At 41.8% G+C, this 20,368-nt stretch overlaps 2 protein-coding genes across 4 annotated transcripts in view; one reads left to right on the top strand and one right to left on the bottom strand.

The window, feature by feature from the left end:
• Window positions 1-20,368, top strand: part of CCDC146 (coiled-coil domain containing 146) — a 144,450-nt gene that overhangs the window by 38,558 nt on the left and 85,524 nt on the right. The window lies entirely within an intron of this gene.
• FGL2 (fibrinogen like 2) lies at window positions 11,258-18,632 on the bottom strand. Its single transcript, XM_090041938.1, has 2 exons — window positions 17,956-18,632; window positions 11,258-13,386 (listed from the first exon to the last, which is right to left on the bottom strand). The coding sequence occupies exons 1-2, from the start codon at window positions 18,572-18,574 to the stop codon at window positions 12,680-12,682; spliced, it is 1,326 nt and encodes a 441-aa protein (XP_089898064.1). The 5' UTR covers window positions 18,575-18,632; the 3' UTR covers window positions 11,258-12,679.

Here is a 20,368-nt window from a genome sequence, read left to right as displayed (position 1 = left end):
GGTCCAGCAACTTGGCAGCTGGGGAGCTTCAATTAATGCTACCAGTGCTCCCCCAGTACCAATTTTTTAAACCTGTGGGGAGCCTATGGGCCAGGTGACTCCATGGCCCAGACCTGGCCCACAGACTTGGGTTGAGTGTCTCTTGTCTAGTTAGTTGCTAACTCTGAATCTACAGAAGAAGGAAATTCCCAGGCAGAATTCTCTCACCAGGATACCACAGGCTGAAGGCCCCTCACCTTTCAAGATAAAAACTAGAACCAGTGGTGATGCATAGGGAGTGCACGGGGGTGCACATGCACCCCCTGAGAGCACTGGTGTACCCCCTGTCGGGCCACACTCCCTATTTAGCAATGCTGCCCCTGCAAGCACTGGCCAGGAAGCGGGGCCACCAGCAAAAGTGGCTGTGCCGCTTCTGGGAGTGGCCATGGGACTGGTGAGTGGGATTGGCTACAGGGACTCCCCACCCTGGTCAGTGACTGGTGTTGGTGGGGGGGGCACCAAGAAGCACCAGTCACCCATGACTAGAACCACCCCCCTCCAGCTTTGTAAAACTCCCACCTTGGAAGTTCCTCCTGCCTGCATCCCTTTCCACCTTGTTTATCACTCGTCTTTCCATCCTATCCCACTTCTCTCTCAGCAATACTTTTCCTCAAGATTTTGAATCTCAATTGTTCCATCTCCAAGATCAATGGGCCTATGGCAAAAGGTTCTTCTCCTAGACGAATTTCTATTCTAAAGTAGCCCAAAGGAAATGGTAATCTGCAAAAAGGGTCTAGCTGCCACTATCCCTTTTCTCTTCTCCAGGGGAAAAATAATGTGAAACCCATGCTGTTTTAAGGGGAGATGTATCCCTTTCAGGGGCACCTCAGGGCCAAAATATGAGATGGGGCATGGTCTTATTAATTAAGAGCAGTATTTGGGCACTGAGAATGTTCAAATGAGTCCCATTTTTATTATAAAGTTCTGGGATGTTTAACCCTCAAAAGCCCTTCTGCTGGAAGAGCTGTTCTATTAAAAGCAAATAATTATTCACAGGATAAAGATGAATGTATTTTTCTCTTTTGAATTTTTATCTTTTTTTAACCACTCAGTGCTGGGACAATAAGGCAAGTAATCCAGGAGTTAGTTACATCTTTCAAATCCCTTGAGTAAAGGCATAAGTCAAAATGTGTTTATTACTACCAAGGAAGAAAAAATGGAATAAAACATTTTTTTATTTTTTTCTAGTTGTTGACACATTACTGGACCACATTTTGTATTCTGAAGAATGTGCTTATTAATATATTTTTGCATGGTAACTATGGAAGGGACAGTGTTTATTTTAATACAGTGTAAAATCTGTTCTTGTTCTCCTGAAGTAGAATTTTTTTGACTCAGTTGCAGGATGACAACATTTTCAAACTTCAGTTTATTTTGGTGCACACTACATATATGCTTGGAAGACTTTTGGAACAACAGAAAAAAAGCCATATAAATGTGTTGGCAATAATAGGAAAGACAGATGTTGCTTTCACCTCCACCCACAGGAATCCAACTGCTAATAAAAATGAATGTTTTTGTCTTATTAAAATAATCTCTCAGACAATCAGACCAATGGCAATAAATGTGGTTATAAGCTACAAGCTGATATTTATTGTAAAACCTTTGACCAGGTGCCCAGAATTTTAAGTAGTGAAGGCTTTTATTTAGCCTTGCTTGCAGTAGAAAGCTGGTCATTCTGACAGATCAGTGGCTTACGCATTAAAAACCCTAATGGTGTAGAACAGGGGTCAGCAAAAACCTCAAAATGTCTGCTTGTAAGATTTTGGCTTGCCAAGGGCAGATGGCTGGGGAGCCACAAGGGGCCCAATCTTTGTTGTGACAATGCAGCTCCAACCCCTTCCCCACTGTCCAGGCTCCGCAGACCTGAGTACAGCTGCTTGCAGCCTCCTGATTGCCTGCCACACCCAACCTGGTCTCTGGATAGGCCCCTGCCAGCCATCATGGAGCTCATGCTGCTCCCAGCAGGTGGCGGGGAGGATATAGTTTCATAGTTTCATAGTAGCTAGAGTCGGAAGGGACCTAGGTAGATCATCTAGTCCGACCCCCTGCCTTAGCAGGAAAGAGCACCGGGGTCAGATGACCCCGGCAAGGTGCTCATCTAACTTCCTTTTAAAAATCCCCAGGCTAGGAGCCTGCACCACTTCCCCTGGAAGCTGGTTCCAGGCCCTAGCCGCCCTGACTGTGAAGTAGCGCCTCCTAATATCTAATCTAAACTTACCCTCCGCCAGTTTGTGACCGTTATTCCTGGTCACTCCTGGCAGCGCACGGGGGAACAGGGACTCCCCCAATACCTGCTGATCCCCCCTGACCAGTTTGTAGCAGGCCACAAGGTCCCCCCTTAACCTTCTCTTGTGGAGGCTAAACAGGTTCAGGTCCCGTAGCCTATCCTCATAAGGCCTGCCCTGCTGACCCCTGATCATACGAGTGGCCCTCCTCTGAACTCTTTCCATATTGTCCACGTCCCTCTTGAAGTGTGGCGCCCAGAACTGGACGCAGTACTCCAGCTGCGGCCTGACCAGTGCCGCATAGAGGGGGAGGATCACCTCCCTGGACCTGCTCGAGATGCATCTGTGGATGCATGACAGGGTACGATTGGCCTTCTTGACTGCCTCCCCACACTGCCGGCCCATGTTCATCGTGGAGTCAATGACGACTCCAAGATCCTTTTCCGTCTCCGTGCTGGCAAGAGGGGAGTTCCCCAACCTGTAAGTGTGGTGCTGGTTCTTCCTCCCCATGTGCAACACCTTGCACTTATCAGTGTTAAACCCCATCCTATTCTCATCCGCCCACCGTTGCAACCTGTCAAGGTCAGCTTGTAGCCTATTGCACCCTTCTAGTGCACCCACATCCCCCCACATCTTAGTGTCATCAGCAAACTTGAACAGGGTGCTTTCTACCCCCTCATCCAAGTCACTGATGAAGATGTTGAACAGTGCGGGCCCGAGGACCGAGCCCTGCGGAACCCCACTGCCCACGTCCTTCCAGGTCGAGAAGAACCCATCCACTACCACCCTCTGGGTGCGGCCCTCCAACCAGTTGGCGACCCATTTGACCGTGTGGGCATCGACACCACAGTCTCCCAGCTTTTTGATGAGGACAGGGTGAGAGACAGTGTCGAAAGCCTTCCGGAAGTCCAAAAAGACTACATCCACAGCAACCCCTGCGTCTAATGATTTGGTGACCTGATCGTAAAAGGCCACCAGGTTGGTCTGACAAGACCTGCCACTGATAAACCCATGTTGGTTGCCCCTGAGCATGCATTCCCCCGCAAGGCCCTCCTGGATGTGTGCCAGGATAATTTTTTCAAAGAGCTTACCCGGGATTGAGGTCAGACTAACTGGCCTGTAATTTCCCGGGTCCTCTTTTTTTCCCTTTTTGAAGATAGGGACCACATTGGCCCTCTTCCAGTCCTCCGGCACCTCGCCAGAGCACCACGAGTGCTCATAGAGCCGTGCCAGGGGTCCCGCAATGACCTCAGCCAGTTCCTGTAGAACCCTAGGGTGAAGATCGTCCGGACCAGCGGACTTGAACACGTCCAGCCTCTCCAGAAGTACCCTAACTAACTCCTCGCTAACCCTTGGCCCAGGCGTGTCTCTCTCGGGGCCCGAGGGGGGCCCAGCAGGGAGGTGGCTGAACTGGTCCCTACTTAGGAAGACAGAGGCAAAGAAATCGTTAAATATGTTAGCTTTGTCATCTGGCGTGATGACTAAGTTGCCCATCGTGTCCTGCAGGGGCCCCACATTACCCGGGACCCTCTTTTTACCCCCTATGTATTTGAAGAAGGACTTCTTATTGTCCTTAATCCGGGAAGCTAGTCCTATCTCCAACTCTGCCTTGGCCCTCCTGACTGCCCCCCTACATCCACGGGCGACTATAACATAGTCCTTCTTGGCGATGACCCCATCTCTCCATTGGGTATATGCCTCCCTTTTAGCAAGGAGACATTCCCGGATGCTCTTAGTGAGCCATGGGGGTTTATGTGCCCTCCTGCTCCCTTTGACCCTTGTTGGGATTACCTCCCTTTGGGCATGGAGGATCGTCTCCTTAAGGAGCAACCACTCACCTTCGACATCTGATTCCCTTCCCCTCTGGGTCCTCAGCGCTTCCCCAACTATCCTCCTTAGCTTGTTGAAGTCAGCCCTCCTAAAGTCTAGGGCTGTTGCCTTGCTGCAGCCCTTTGCCACCTTACGCTGGATGGTGAATTCCAGCAAGCGATGATCACTGTCTCCCAGGTGGCCCATCACCCGCAGCCCCCTCACCAGGTCATCACCCGTGGCCAGCACTAGGTCCAACAAGGCGTCTCCCCTGGTGGGACTGTGCACCTCCTGGGTTAGATGGAGGTCCTGCACTCTGGCTAAGAACCGACGTGAGCGATCAGACTTGGCTGACTGCTCCTCCCAGCAGATGTCTGGGAAGTTCAGGTCCCCCATGATGACCACATCCTTAGCCCTCACTGCCTCTGTAAGCTGACCTAAGAATTCCAGGTCGAGCTCTTCTCCCTGGTTGGGAGGTCTATAGTAGACTCCCACCGTTAAGTCTCTCTCCCCTGGACTGCCTTTTACTCTAACCCAGAGCACCTCAGAGTGCCCCCCCTCTACCCCCATGCTAATTAACGAGGAAGTATATTCCTCCTTGATGTAGAGTGCTACTCCTCCACCTTTCCTTCCTATCCTGTCCTTCCTGTATAGCCTATAGCCCTTGACACTCACCGCCCAGTCATGCGATGAGTCCCACCACGTTTCTGTGATCCCTACTATGTCAGGGCTGGTGACAGCTAGGAGGAGGGCGAGTTCCTCCTGCTTCTTCCCCATACTTCGAGCATTCGTGTAGAGGCATTTGAGGCCTTCAGCGGTTGTGCCCACTGACCCCCTAGTCTCAGCAATGCCCCGTCCCCCATCGCTTACCTGTTTCTCCCTTTTGACCATTGGTCTGGGCACGCTGGCTGTTGCTGGGCCTGGTATCTCATATCTCATATAAGCGGCTGCACTCTGGTCCAGCCCAGCTCATTGCCAGCAGTGGGTGCACCCACGCCTTGGCTGCACTGTCTCAACAAAGATTGGACCCCTCATAGCACCCCTGCCTTCTGCCCCCAATGCTGGCACGCCAAACAAAATGTTGTTATGTGCCACACTCTGGCACACATGCCAGGGGTTGCCGACCTCTGGTGTAGAGAGATTTATATGGGTATAGGAAGGCCTCTGGACCTGTAGAAAAGGAGACTGGAATCGGCATGCTTCCTCTACAGAAAAACTACGGAAGTAATTTCATCACTCTGTGGTTGGGATTCTGGGTTTGTATGTGACAGACAAGGGGTGCTAGAAGCAGCTGCTGTATGTAGTGTGATCCTTGCAAAACAGGGTTTTCAGAAAGATAATAGAGGCAACCTTAATGAGTGGTCTGTTCCATCCCCTCTACACAGACATAAAACTGGATATAAGTTTGGAGGCAACTTTCAAAGCACAACTCTTAGAGCAGCCAAGAGGGGTAGTAGCCTGGTGGTGCAGCATAGGGGAGGATCCAGACATTTTTGTGGGGTGGCCTGAAATAGGTTCCTGAGGCACATGTACAGCATGTGACCACCTAGACTGGAGGTAGATTAGAAAGAACTTAGAAGCAGATGCAGCCTTAGCATTGAGAGTGGGCTAATTAGTTCCACTGAAAGGAAAACTACTAAAGGTAATTATTCTGTGCATGCTGCCTCACAACAGAAAGCAGCTCAGGCAACTGCCCAGCGCAAAGCAGCTCTGTGCACAGTTACCTGAGTTAATACCAATTGTGTCATCTCCGCTTTGTGAAGTGGCTCCTAGCTGTCCAGTTTAGTGTTTTGAGTGGTCAAAAAGCTGGTTATGAATAAACATATATGATCTTATTACCTATTTTTTGCTGTCTGCCTTATTTTAAGTAACTTCATTAATGATTTGGAAGATGGGACTGAGTTCACATTTAACACATTTGCAGATAACACCAGGCTTGGTGGAGTTGCAGACAACCAGAGGAGCCGAGTATGTGGGGCCCTGAGGGCACTGGCTCTCCTTGGGAAGAGGGCCATCACCTGAAATGTGTTAAACTTTCCACATATCCATTATCTTAGGTCCCCCTGGCAAAAATAAAAGTCTGTGCCTATAGCAGACATTTTGGAGGATATGAACTGAAACCAATCAAATGAAATTCAGTAAGGAGGGATGTTAAATCTCACACTTGGGACAAATTGCACATGCAGATATAGACTGGGGAGGACTGGCTACACATGTCAATATTGCAGAAAAGGACCTGTGGGTTACAATGGATCATCAGTTTGCTCTTGTTGCAAAAAAGTTGAATAGCATACTGAGCTGTACTGAAAGGATCATCATTTGTAAGGAAAGCAATTCTCCTGCTCTGCAATTCAACACTGGTGAGGCCTCAGTTTTTGGCACAATACTTCAAAGAGGATGTGGACAGATTTAAAAGAGTCCAGTGGACAGCAGCAAAAATGACTAGAGGTTTGGAAAACTATTTACAAGGAAAGTCTAAGTGAACTGGGATTATTTTGTCTGGAAAAGAGAAGACAGAGGTGTGGGGAGATGTGATGACAGTCTTCAATGACACCTATAAACATGACAAAGCTCTGATGTGATGTGTGCTAATTAGCATGCATCAGAGGAGACTCAATTAATTGAGTCTGCTATGAGTATGCTGGAACATGCTAATTAGTGCGCTCCAGCAGCCCCTGTGTTACATATTCAGTGTCCCTGCATTTCAGAATGACAATGGGGGCGCTTTAACTAAAGCTCTTTCAACAACTTCATTAAACGAGCTTTAGTTAAAGTGCCCCCATGGCCATTTTGAAGTGTGGGACACTGAATACACATGACACTGTGGGCACTTCAATCAGAGCCGCTCTCAGAGCTGCTCTAATTAAAGCACCCTCCCCTCCACCCTGGAGTACATGTATAGATGCCACAAATGTCTGAAGGGTGGTTACAAAGAAGATGAGGATAAACTGTGGCTGCCGCAGGCAGGACAAGGAGTAATGACCTTAAATTACAGCAAGGAAAATGTAGGTTGCATATTAGGAAGAATATTCTGACTACAGGGGTGTTTAAGCAATAGAACAGGCTACCCAGACCATCTGTCAGAATTTTTAAGAGCAGGTTAGACAAACGTTTCTGTAGTCAAGGCTGATTGTGTCTTGAGCAGGGATTTGAACTAGAAGACCTCCTGAGGTCCCTTCCAGGCCTACTTTTCTATGATTAGCTAATGTAAAATTCTAAGTATTCAAATACTAAATTAGATAGTTCTTATAGATGGTTATAGCTATGAATTATATTGGCATATCTGAAAATATTTAGGAAACAGTTTACCAGCAAGAATTTTTCTAGTTATTAATCATTCTCCAAATGCAGTGTGATCAGAACATAACTGGATGAACTAGAACTTTTTAAAATATATGGGGCCAAATCCTATTCCCATTATTTATGTGAAGTCTTGAATAAAGCAATTTGGATCTGGCTCATTCTTTTAAAACACTGTTTTCTGTTTGTGTTAACATTGATGACTGTGGCCAAAATCACTTCTGGCAGGAGTAGATGCAATTCCACTCATTCCAAAAGGATGTGTCACCAGTTACATGATTGGTAAACTTAGCCTTGTATTGCTACTTGAATGAAAGACATCAGTGCAGCAAGCGAAATTCATTGCCTGTTCCAAGAAATGTATACTGTACTACTTAGCTGTGCTTCCTTGAAATCTTTCTTAGTTTGATCAATCTCAAAAGAATGTTCAATCCCATAAGAGAGAAAGCAAAATACAGTTGTGGATTTATATTTCAGAACTTATTATTTGGCAAGTCAATACTTGGTCTAATCTCGTCTCAAACTTTTAAAATATATTTTCTTTCATTTTTTAAAAACTTTTTTTAGTCACTTAAATGTTACATAAATTTGGTAGGATACAAGCTTAAAAATGTGTTGCAACAATTAATTATAATGTTCTAAGTATGGCTTTACTAAGAATCATCTTATTTGAAAGTTCTTGGAAAATGTCAGATAAATTCAAACATGGTTGTTTTCCATGGACATGCGAAAAATAATATTTTCAAATCCGTATCTTAAGTAGGTCTTTTTTGAACTGTCCATTATATCTGATCAAAGAAAATGGTTGAACAAAGTCTTTTTGTTGAGATGAATAGGATCCCTACTACTACTTGCACAAAAAATATCAGATAAATGCTATCCAGTGGGCATGTCTACACAAGACGTTTACTGCTCAGTTGACTACTTAACTGCACAATAAACATCTTGGTATCTACGCATTCACCCTTGTTAGGGATCACAAAACTAAATACAAGTACTACTGCGGAGTTTTTCATGCATAGCATGTGTAGATACTGCCTTGGCTGGCTGGGGCACAGGGTGCTTCAGTGCAGGGCTAGCTGGCAGGCAGCCCCTATGCTGAAGCACCCTTGTGCCCCAGCCAGCTGCTCCACAGCATGTAGAGCCCATTGGAGCCATGGGCTGACCCCCCAAAACCCCTGCCAGCCCAGGTGTCTCTGACTAGTCTCCATGTGCTGCACATGAGTAAACTCTGGGGCAATATGCTCTGGAGTGTTTTGCTCCTGGATGCACCATTTGAACATGTGTCTGGGAGCAAAAAACTCCAGAGCAATAAACTCCAAAGTATATTCATGAGCATTAAGCACACGTGTAGATGTGCCCAGTATAAAATAAATGGCATAGAGTGTGATAGTCCTTTCATATACAAAGACTTTTCTTCTCTGCAATTTTCTTTATTTAAACAACTCATAGAAAGCCAAAAAAGCATGTTTGGCTGTTCACTTTGAACTGTTTCTGTCTTTTATTCTGTAGAAGTGTCCCATCGGAACTTTGCTAAAAAATCTGCCATCAGTAATCCTTCATACTGAAAATTCAACATTTAACTAAATCTAGATTAAAGAGACAAAAGCATTTGTTAGATAACACTTGTTTATTACATATACATTTCTATAAATTGAAAGACATACTTTACAGTATTAAGCCAATATACAGAAGGAGAGTGCTTAGATTTGTGTACAATATTTTTAAATTTTTTTTAAATCAGGGATTATAAACTGTGCTTAGTCAAGGGCCATATATTGATACTTGTATAGAAAACCAAAGGTCGTACATCATTTATAAAACAGATCAGTTCACAGCTGCCTTATCTTTTTACTAAGATGCAGTCTCTGTTAACTGCAGACCGTTCTACTCCAGAAGAAAAGTAACCTCACATTGATTCTGCTATATGACGACTTGAAATATCACAAGTTGAACTTCTGTAGATAAATATACTCATTGCTGACCGTGTAAGATACCATAGCCCATTTGTCATATTAGCAACAGTTTTGTTACCTGATGTTAGCTTATTGTTCAGTAATGATCAAATTGTTACAGAAACTTAAAGAAGACATTTATGTGGTAATAATTTTGAGGGTTCAGATCAGGAAAGTTTAGAGAATTATCCTAAGAATAGCATGGGCATAACAGCGTGACTTAACCTTTATTCACACCAAGGAAAGTCAAGAATAATTCCACTAGAACCAGTGGAGATAGGCACATGTGTGATGGCTGAGTGGCGCAATAGTTCTAGATAGCATTCAGCTTTGAGAATTTCAACATGATTGTTTTTCCCTCTCTTATAAGAAGTCTGTCAAGGAGCCTGTAAATAAATGTATATACATTTATTTATTTGATTAACATTTCTGTGATTTGAAAAGTTTCCTGTAGAAGAAGCAGGGGCAGGTTCTCTTGTAAGAAATTAGTTGAGAAATAAGTTTTCAAATAATAGCTTATAGAAATTATCCTTTCTGTTAATACTTGGTAATGAATAGAAACAGCCCACTTCAAACTAAATGATTAAATGTAATCATGTACAATTCAAAACATCACTCTGTAAGCTGACATATCGTAAGTTATATTTTGCTTAAAACAATTATTTTTCTATCCTGAAATAAATACTGCGTAACTTCAAAACATGCTTTCAAACAAAGAGTACACATCTCTCAGTATTATAATCTTCCATTAGTATGTTAAAATGAAAACACAATAAACCAAATGACATATCACATAGAAATATCCTTCAAAGTATTTATACTTCCTTTAAAAATATATTACTAATTTTATAATATGGTCATATGGTTCAATCTGACATTTTAAAAACAGTAAAAACCATAAAAAATAGCCTGACCTACACTTAATAATTTTTCTGACATAGGTACACTTGTTAGGAATGTGGAAAAATAACTCCCCTAACTAATGTACCATATTTACCCGAACACAAGATGATCCTGAAGTTGATGACCACCCCCCCAATAATTAGATTCTATACGGAGAAAATGGATATGTTTATTATGTTCCATGCATGGAATCTAAGTATTGGAGAATCATTTTAAATTCTTCCTCCCGCACTATTGCAGGTGGGGGGGGAAGTAGTAGGGAGGAGGCAGAAGGGGGGCAGATGGTATGTCAGGCAGTGGGGGCCAGTAAAGGGGCAGGCAGTGGAGGGAGTAGTGGGGAACAGGAAGCAGGAAAACAGGTGAAGGGGATAGGCAGTGTGGAGACAGTGGGGCAGGCAAAGAGGCAGGCAGTCAGATAGCCTATCCCCTGCAGCCTCAGGCCCCCAATCACCTGCCCCCCCCCCTTCTCCCTCCATGCCACCTCTGCCACCTGCAGCCTTGGGTCCCCACCCCACCTTCTTCCTGTCTCTCTCCCTATATCTCTACCCCCCTTCTTGCCCCTCCACCCCTGCTCCGTTTGCTCCAGGCCAGCAGGCTCCATGTCCGCTGCAGCCTGGGGCACTGAGCATGGCTCCAGCCAGGCCCCATAACAAAGATGTGGAGCCAGCACTGCTGCTACAGGGCCAGACTGGAGAACGTGTTCTGTTCTCTGTACTCCAGGCTTCAGCAAGGACAGAGGCTGAGGGCCAGGCTGGAACAAAGGTAAGATGGAGTCTGGTGGGGGGAGAAAGGGGGAGAAGTGGTGGGGGAGAAACTGGGGGCAGCAGAGGCTTGAGGCTGTAGGGGAGGAGTGGTGGGGGGTCTAGAGGCAGTAAGGAGCCAGAGTTGCAGCAGCTGTCTGCCCCACTCTTCCCCACCCCACCTCATACTTGTTTGTAAGGCCAGGAGTTTTTTCCCCCAGCATTAAATGGGGGAATAAACCTTGTCTTCTAATTATGTAAATATGATAGCTATGCTGGCAAGAGCCATTGTGTAGATGCAGTTTTACCGACAAGAAAATACTTTTGCTAGTTTAACTTGTTTCTGGAACTGGCATACGCTACAACAGCTAAAAACTTATGAATGTTTAAAGTGCATCTCCACTCAGAGGATTCATTGGTGTAGATATTGTAGCAAATACTTTTTAATTTAAACAAGGTCTTTTCTAATCATATTTATGTTAACTATATACAGTATTCAGTATGACCTGGCAAAAATACAAATCTTTAGTTTATCATTCAGGAAATATTAAACATTTGATTACCTTTTATTTTTTACATTCTAGAACCAAAAGGCTCTTAGTTTACTTCCCTTTTATTCACTGTGTAAAAATGGATATTTTCCTTTTGATTTTAAAAGGAAATTATCAACTTGCCAAAGTGACAATTAAAAAAAAGTTTTAAAAGAATCACCTTGTAATGTTTACTTCTTTCCTTTCCATCCTATATACGACCTTGGAAGCTCATTTGAGTTGGGCTTTGAAGAAAGAAAACTCCATCTTCATAGATCTGGAGGTGGCAGCAGAAGGGCTTAGACTCTTTTTTGGTGCTCCATACTCCAACCCTTCCATCACAGTTCCCTGCCAAGCTTTGTAGCCATTAGCTTTTCCAGCAAAGATGGGCTCAGAGCAGAGAGATGAAAGGGAACATAATCTGATTCACTCTGAACTCCATAAATGAATTCCATGTGGTTTTATTAAACTCTGTTGTCCTATAACAATATTTTTGGTTAAGGTAGCAGATCCTACATAGGATATTTTTTTGGTTAAGGTAGCAAATTGGGATTCAGGGGTATCAGTCTTCAATTCCTGTCTCTTCTCAAATCTTCTTTTGCACGCTTGAGTAAATCATGTGGTGCCTCTGTACCTCAGTCCCTTTAAAATGAGGACACTATTTTTGTAGATGAAGGTGGTGTTATCATGATATATTAATAATGTTTATGAAGATGCAGCCGATATCAAGACCTCTCAAGTTAAACCTAAAAGTTTTTATCAGCTGTATGAAATCAAGCATGGTGATAGATATTTTGGGTAAAAATATGAATGGCAGAGTTTGTAGAAGAGTGTTTAAAATCTCTAGGCTCTCTAGACTAAAAAATAGGAAAAATAAAACTAATCTACTAAAAGTGCTGTTTTGCTCTGCAGTATAAAGATCACAATTAAAATATCTAAATCACAGTCTTCAAATTCAGAAATTTTAGCAACACCTATTCTGAAGCAGTGAACTTCACTTTTTAAGAACTGTGTGTGAGATATCTACAACTATTATGTGGGAACACTTTGTTTTGTCTTGAAAATATCATTTTATGCTGCAATATGAATGAATATGTGAACCATGAGTACAATACTGAGTAAGAATTATGTTTCCCTGTAACCAATACAAACTGGTTACAGGGATGGGTAATGGTTTATGGCACAAAATTATTGGGTCTGATCATCATTTTTACCTTTTTAAAAGCTTGTCTGTACCCATCTGGAATATTATCAGAAACATCATGCCAAGTACCCCAAAAAATCCCGTTGCGAACGCCTTTGTACTTTTTGTGATAGTACTTGCCATTTAGGTTGGCTGAAAAACATGCATCAAACCACCAGCCAGAGCTGTAGTATGCACCACAGTTTCCAGATGGATACTTATCATTGTCTTTGTCTGGCGTAGTAAAGAATTTTTGATCATGGTTATAATGCTTGTTGTAGTGCAGGGCATCTCCAGCTGTGCCACTGTAGCTAGTAACACTTAGACGGTAGTTGAGATATTCGTTGGCTACATAGAACTGTTCATATTTAGCATACTCTCTGATACCATTGAAATCTTCAAGCTCAACTCTCAGCTGCATGTCCTGGCTTTTGGTCAGGAGATGAATTTTATCGTTCCCTAGCCAAAACTCTCTGCTGAGATTCCCAAAGCCATTTTTGTAGTCTTTCCATGTTCTGTTGAAGCTAGTGCTGCCATCTTGACGCCTCTGCAGCACTGTCCAACCACCTCCCATTGATTCCATATCACAGAAAACTTCAAAACTGCTGTTTTTTGGATCAGGGATAACTCTGTAGATTCCACTCTTCCTTCTACCTGCCATGTAATAATCAGCACAGTCTCTCTGCATTATTTGGATAGCTGGGGGAAACAATAAACAGCATTAGTATGGATAGTGTTTAAAACAAAATAAAATAAAAACACAAAAACACTTTTTAATAGTATTCTGGAATACGATAATGTAAAGTACATTTTGAATCCACCGTGTAAACTTCTCTACCTAGAGGTTTTCACCTACCATTTGCTCTGGTCCTGTACTTGTTACTAAATAAGAATAAGAGGAATGTTAATCTAAATAGACTGCTACGTTGTATCAGCATATTGGTTTGATGTTGTCCATTTCTACCAATAAAAAGGTTCAGTTCAGCAAAGCTGATTGAGGGAGATGTAAAATGTATAGGAGGGGCAGTTTTTATTTCCACTAGAACATTTTCATAGCAGATAAATACCTAAAGGTTCTGAAATGAATGTCAGCATCAGTTGGCTTCCCAGTCAACCTGATGATATTTATCATTTTAACCAGTCTTGCTCATTTTTTGACTGGTCTGGTCTCCTTTCTTCTTTTCACCCCCAGGAAATTGTTTGGTTTTTTCAGCCAAAACCTGGCTCCCCCAGTACATTTTCTATTGCCACAATCCTTCTCTGTAGGCTGGCATATTACAGTGGTGAATTTGGCCCACTGCTTCCACAGTAACGTTTAAAAGGCTTGTTAATGCTTGTATAATAACTATAATTAGTGCTTCCTTACATATTGAAAAATTGCTCCTTTTTTGGAGTAGATGCAGTGTGCTCTATCATATTCATGTCTGTAATTCAGTACCTTTCATAGGATTGTATGTCACAGGAAAAGTTTCAATCATAACGATGTTGTTGAAATGTTCGTATGTTGATGTTCAAATGTTTACAATATTTCAGGAAAGATGGGAAAAGTAATATTGTCGTATCAACTAGAATTACACTGCGATTCCTAGAAAGATGGAGCTAGAAGAGTGGCAGTGCTTTCCTGTTCATGTTCTTCATGTGAAAGTGCTGGCTTTATAACAAGGAATGTTCAGTACTTTGTCATTAACATAACTCTTCTTCCTATGAGTAATTTATTTTACACAAATAGTACTTCACAGGTGTTTCCTGAAGATTATAAATCCGTCCCATTGTTTAATTGTTTCAAAGTTTTCAGAAAACATGCTATGAATTATAGTCTTAGAACCTTATTTTCCACAATTACTGATATAACAGAATATTAAACTACTTGCTCTACAAGATATAGTAAGAGCCAAAACAGATTTTTGATCATATTATCTTCTAGTGTAAAATTTAAATGCGTGAGTATGCTTGGATTAATTATTTAATGCAAATGTTATTAGGATCATAGAAAAGTAGGGATGGAATGAAATTTCACAAGGTCATCTAGTCCAGCCCCCTCCTTAAGGCAGGATCACCCCATACTAAAGCATCCCAGACAAGTGTCTGTCCAACCTGTTCTTGAAAACTTCCAAGGATGGAGATTCCACAGTTTCTTTAGGTAACTTGTTCCATTGCTTGACCACCCTCATAGTCCTCCTGTATCCAACCTAAATTTCCCCTTCTGAAGCTTGAGGCCATTGCTGTAGTCCTGTCCCCTGCAATCATGGAGAAAATCCCATCTCTATCTCTCTCTCTGTAATCACTCTTCGTGCATGTGAAGACTGTTACCAAATCCCCTCTCAGGCTTCTCTTCTCCAGATTAAATAACACTTGTTCTTTCAGCCTGCCTCATAAATCTTGCCTCCCAGGCCACTAATCTTTGTTGCTCTACACTCAGCTCTTTCCAAATTGTCCACATTGTTCTTGAAATGTGGGGCCCCAAACTGGACACAGTACTTCAAGTGAGGCCTCACCAGTGCTGAACAGAGCAGAAGAATCAATTCCCTTCAGTTGCAAATGGCACTCTTTTTAATATAACCCAGTTGGCTTTTTTTGCAACAAGAGCACACTGTAGGTACATATTCAGCTTATGGTCTACTGTAACCCCCAGGTCTCTGCACTACTGCAGCCTAGCTAGTTATGCCCTGGTCCGTATTTGTTAATACAGTTATTCTTTCTGACATGCAGGACTTTGCACTTGTCCCCGTTGAATCTCATTTGATTTATTGCAGACCATTTCTGCAGTTTGTAATTTTGAACAATTATAACTGCTTGTTGAGAAATAGGGCTGTTATCAGAGTACAGCAAGAGAGAGGGTGTCAGAACTTTTCAATTACTGGCTCAGATGTCACCCAATTCTTAATTAAAAGAATTGAAAGAAATGTAAAGATAAACAAGGCAAAATTTAAAAAAGGAATAATTTTAAGATTGTTTTCTCTGCAAAAGTTAGTAAATACACACACACACACACACACACACACACACACACACACATAAAATTAGGTAGCCCTATGAAGTTATTTTGACAATCTGGGAGTCTAAATTCAGTGATTAAAGTGTGAAAGGGCAATTTAATTCCTCTTTTACTTAAACATGTCAATATAACTTAACTTTGGACCTGCTACAGATACTTCTATACGATGCACGTAATATTATGAGAGAGAAAGAGAGAGAGAATATATTCTGAGAAGCAGTAATTTGAAATGGGGATTCAGGGGCAAGTAGTTCAAGGATATTTATGACTTGTTCTCCAGTTCTGAGTTGTGGTCAACTTTATCTCACATGATAAAAGAGTTAATAATGACTTTGTCTTAATTCTATTTCTATGTTGATTGGACTGGTAGAAGACTGGTAGAAACTATGCAGCAGTGTGTAACATTTTCAAACTTGCAAATGTAAAGTGAGATCTATAAATCCATGTTTAGGCCTGTAATTAGAGACCTATTCCAAATCCTAGTCAAGTCAAAAGAACAACTCCTATTTATTTTAGTGGGCTTTGATGAGAGTCTAGGTAGTCTAAGTTAGAGAATATAAAAAGGAATGTCTACCTCAGCTAAAAACCTTCTCTAGCATTTAAGAAAATAATAGTTTTGTCACTGACTTCACTGAAGTCAGAAAAGAGCTCTCTGTAAGGAAATTCTTCTCTGTCATCCTTGCTACTTTCACAATATTGTTTGTGTATTATTGTATTGTATATTGTAATGTATTACCAGTATACACACCTGCACACATACACCCATCCCCTCCCTTGCTGTTGGATTGCTTAGTGCTTATAAATTTTATGTATTTATATTTGTTTTACTTTATGGCTAAATTCACTGAGTTTACATCTTGTTTAAACATGACTGAGCACCAGCAATTATAAGTCTTGGAGAAAAGGTGCAAGGGCAAAGATCTATCAAGAACTACTTTACTTGTGCATCCAACATCACCTGATACTTTAGGGAAAATCTATTATGAACCTTGTTAATTGTGCAGCGCTGTATGTGAAGGATCAGAAAACTTCCTTCCTGACTGCAGGGTTCTCTCTTACTCTTTAAATAGATTAGTGTTGTTGATGGGAGTGGGAAGGGCAGCATGTTCCACTTTTCATAGACAAAAGGCTTGTTTTATCTCTCTCTTTTTTTTTAGCTTGGAGGATCAACAGTGTGGTGGCTCAAAACATTTAGTATCCTAATCACTAGAGAAGCCTTATATTCAAACGTATGGTGCTGAGATAGTGAAATACAATGACAAATTCTTGAGAATGCTTCTTGCTTTTGACTTTATGCAGCCATTATAGAAGACTAAATGTTGATCATGCTAGTTTAGCTGAACTGGCTAGAAATTTATACAAGATTACCAGTTCTCCCTCTTTTTTCATTTAGGATGACAGAATTTTAACAAGTCCTTCACAGAACTAAAACCCTAAGCTCTCATGTTTATTTTTTTATTTTTAAATGATCATTTATTACATTCTGGCCAAGAAATCATTAATATACTGCTGCATATGCCACCCATTTCAGAAACATGAATGCTAATTTGTTTTTTACCCAAGCCTCATATATACACATTCAGCCACGGTAGATAATTATGTTATTATCCATCTTTAAAATCTACATATTTCAGTAGATTCCACTATTGCTAGTTTTGAACTCATTTAAAAATTATTCAGTGATATTTTGTGAGTTTTCTTCTGACTCCTTTATTACCAAACTGAGACAAAAATCTGTTGGAATCATTTAGAGAGGAACGCCTGACACGATTTCCTCTCATCCCTCAAAAGGTTTTAAAAGATTCATTAGTTAAAACTAACTGTACATGTCTCAGTCCAATGCACACCTAATGGGGACATTTACCCTTTAAATAGACTAGAAAATTAAAATGTATAAAGAAAAAAAATACTCAAAATGTTTAGAGTCAGCCAGCCATGTGTGAATGAAGTCATACACTTTACATATCTAATAATTACATGCCAAATAAATGTGTCCTTCACAGGATTACATGTTAAGTAACATGTTACAGCCCACTTCCGGGAGGTCCTGAGTACTGGTAGCTCCCAGTAATTTCAGTGGAAGTTGAAGGTGCTCACCATCTTACACAGCATGCACTTCCTGATTTTAAAGAGCAAACAATCTTTATTTTTTTTTTCTTTTTTTAAGATGATCATAAATAATTTGCTTTAAAGTATGTTAAAACTGATCTATTAACTGGTTCTACACTATACAGAAAGTTTATAAAAACGGTAAGAAAGAATTGCTCACATACCTGAGCTTGCTTCTGTGGCTGGACATTTAGAAGAACATTTGTCATCCAAAGTGTTCAGAACATAAGTGAGATTTGCTACTTTGCCGTCAACATAATTTTCCACATTGTTCATGTTTATGAGACTCATCTTTTCCAGGCGACCTTGCAGCAGTTGGATCTGATTCTTGGCATTCTTCAAACTTGTTGATAGTTTATTAACTTTGGTTTGCAATTCATTTACCGTGTTATCTTGTTTATTACCATTGTCTCTTTGAACTTCTGTACCAGGTTCCAGGATATCATCTCTAGGGTCTCTTTCTTGGTTGTCATCTGCCTGCAGCTTGCAATCTTGACAAGATTTCTTCAACTGGTTTACTATTTCTTTAAGGTTTTGTACTTCTTTGAGCGTCTTCTCAAGCAGTCTAAACTGCTTAGGTAACTGGATTGTCATTGGAGGCAAGTTTATCTGATACGGACAGTCTTCTCCGTCACATTCCCCACTAGTTTTAAGCTTTATGGGACAAGCCTCAGTAACTTTTCCTTCCTTTTTATCCACACTACTGTTATCAGCAGCTGCAGCAACATCTGTAAAAACAAACAGCACTGTCCCAAATGAGACTAAGTAAATGAACTGCTTCATCTTTGCAGAGAATCTAGCTGTATGAGGAAGTATGCAAAGCTGGAACAACTTTTATAAAGCCAGCTAGCAGACTGACTTATCAGACTGCCTTCAGTTTTCTCAGAAATGGGTGGGAGTTCTTGCATCACACAAGTTGCAGAGCAAAGCAGAGTGAAGTAGGTAGTTCTTGGCAGAACTAGCTTGTCAGTCATTATTCCTGACTCAGAACCTGGATGCAGAAGCAAAATGATAAAATGCGTGTATGAAGATAGTGTATACAGTTTACTTTCATCTTCTTTCTCTTTGCTTTTTTTTTAAAATATCAAAGTTCTCTAGCTTAGATATTTAATATGCTAAAAAAGTTCTGATTATTAAAACTGAGTTTCATAAGGTTTGTGTTTAATTATTGCAAGCAATATCATTTTCTCTACCTTTGCCAGGTGGAGAAGATGAAAATTTGGCTGATACATAATGCAGTGTGTGTGGTAGAGAATTCAGGTGGTCTCAGTAACAGTGTCTCTTCCTTATTGGAACGGATCTAAAGTCTTCCACTGGAATTTCCAAAGATTACTGTGCCATAGTACTTTGGGGAATCAGCCACTTTCAAGAGCATCTTTCACAGTACCACTTCCTGTATAATCCCAACAAATTGTTGTTACAAAACGAGCTAATTTAATAGGGTGAAAATAATATTTTTTAATTGTACCAACTACAATAGTTAGAGCAGTGATTCTCAGCAAGGACAAAATGCAGTACCTGGAGATCTGTTCAAGGGTGATGTGAGGTGCCATGCAATGTGTGCAAGGTTTAAGGTGTGCAAACATGATTCGCAAGATGAACCCAGAGCTTTCAAATAGGAATCTGTAGTATTAAAAACATTCTGATCTGCTGTAATCTTTCTGATTTCTTTGCAGCAGAATGACTCATATTTCTGTAGTCAAAAAATAAGTGAAAACTAAGAGCTGATATTTTACAAGGGGTGCTTTGAGTCCCATGAGGGGTGACTTGAGTCTAAAAAGATTGAGAACCACTGATTTAAAGAAGACATGCTTTTGGACTATGATAGCTTATTTTGCAAAGCTGCTGAAGGGGACTTGAAGTCCAAGAGCTAACTCCTATCTCTTCTAGCTATAAAAGTTGGTCCAATAAAAGGCGTTATATTACCTTACAGATCCTGCTTCCATCATATTCCTGGGTCTTCATAACAGTAGCAGCAGCAATAGCATTAAAGTTTTGTCTAGAAAAAAATGAAGGCTAGATGCACACAACTGCAGAAAAGAAACAGCTCCTCATTTATCCACTAGCCTAGTATTTAGAGTACTTATCTGGTATATGGGAAAACTGGATTTTAATCCCCTGTCTGCCTGATTCAGGGCAGGAATCTTAATCACAGTCTCTGACCCCTGAGGAGAATGCCTAACCCCAGGCTATCATATATGTTAGGTTTACCATATTTCTAGGTCCAAAATAGAGGACACCTGTCATTCAGTTGTGGGGAAGAAGGGGAAGGCAGGGGGCATATAATGGTGGCGGGCAGTAACATATTGGTGTCCCACCCCTGACCATTCTGTTGCCCCTCCCTGCCAAGCCACTTTCCCACCAGCCATGCTGCTGCTTTTCACTCCCAAGCCACTGACCCCAGCCCTGCTGGTGTCCCTCACTCCCAAACTGCGGTACCTGTGTCCCGTCCCACCCCACCCCACCCTTCCATGCTGGTGCCCCACAGCCCCCTGGTGCTGCCAGTGCCCTGCATGCCCAACCCATAGTCCCCCCCACCCTTGCCCCTCACTCCTGATATGCAGCCCTTGCCCCACT

The sequence above is a fragment of the Crocodylus siamensis genome, chromosome 4 (genome assembly GCF_052110815.1).
Source record: "Crocodylus siamensis isolate JL-2025a chromosome 4, ASM5211081v1, whole genome shotgun sequence".
NCBI lineage: Eukaryota > Metazoa > Chordata > Crocodylia > Crocodylidae > Crocodylus > Crocodylus siamensis.
This window is presented reverse-complemented; position numbering and strand designations above follow the sequence as displayed.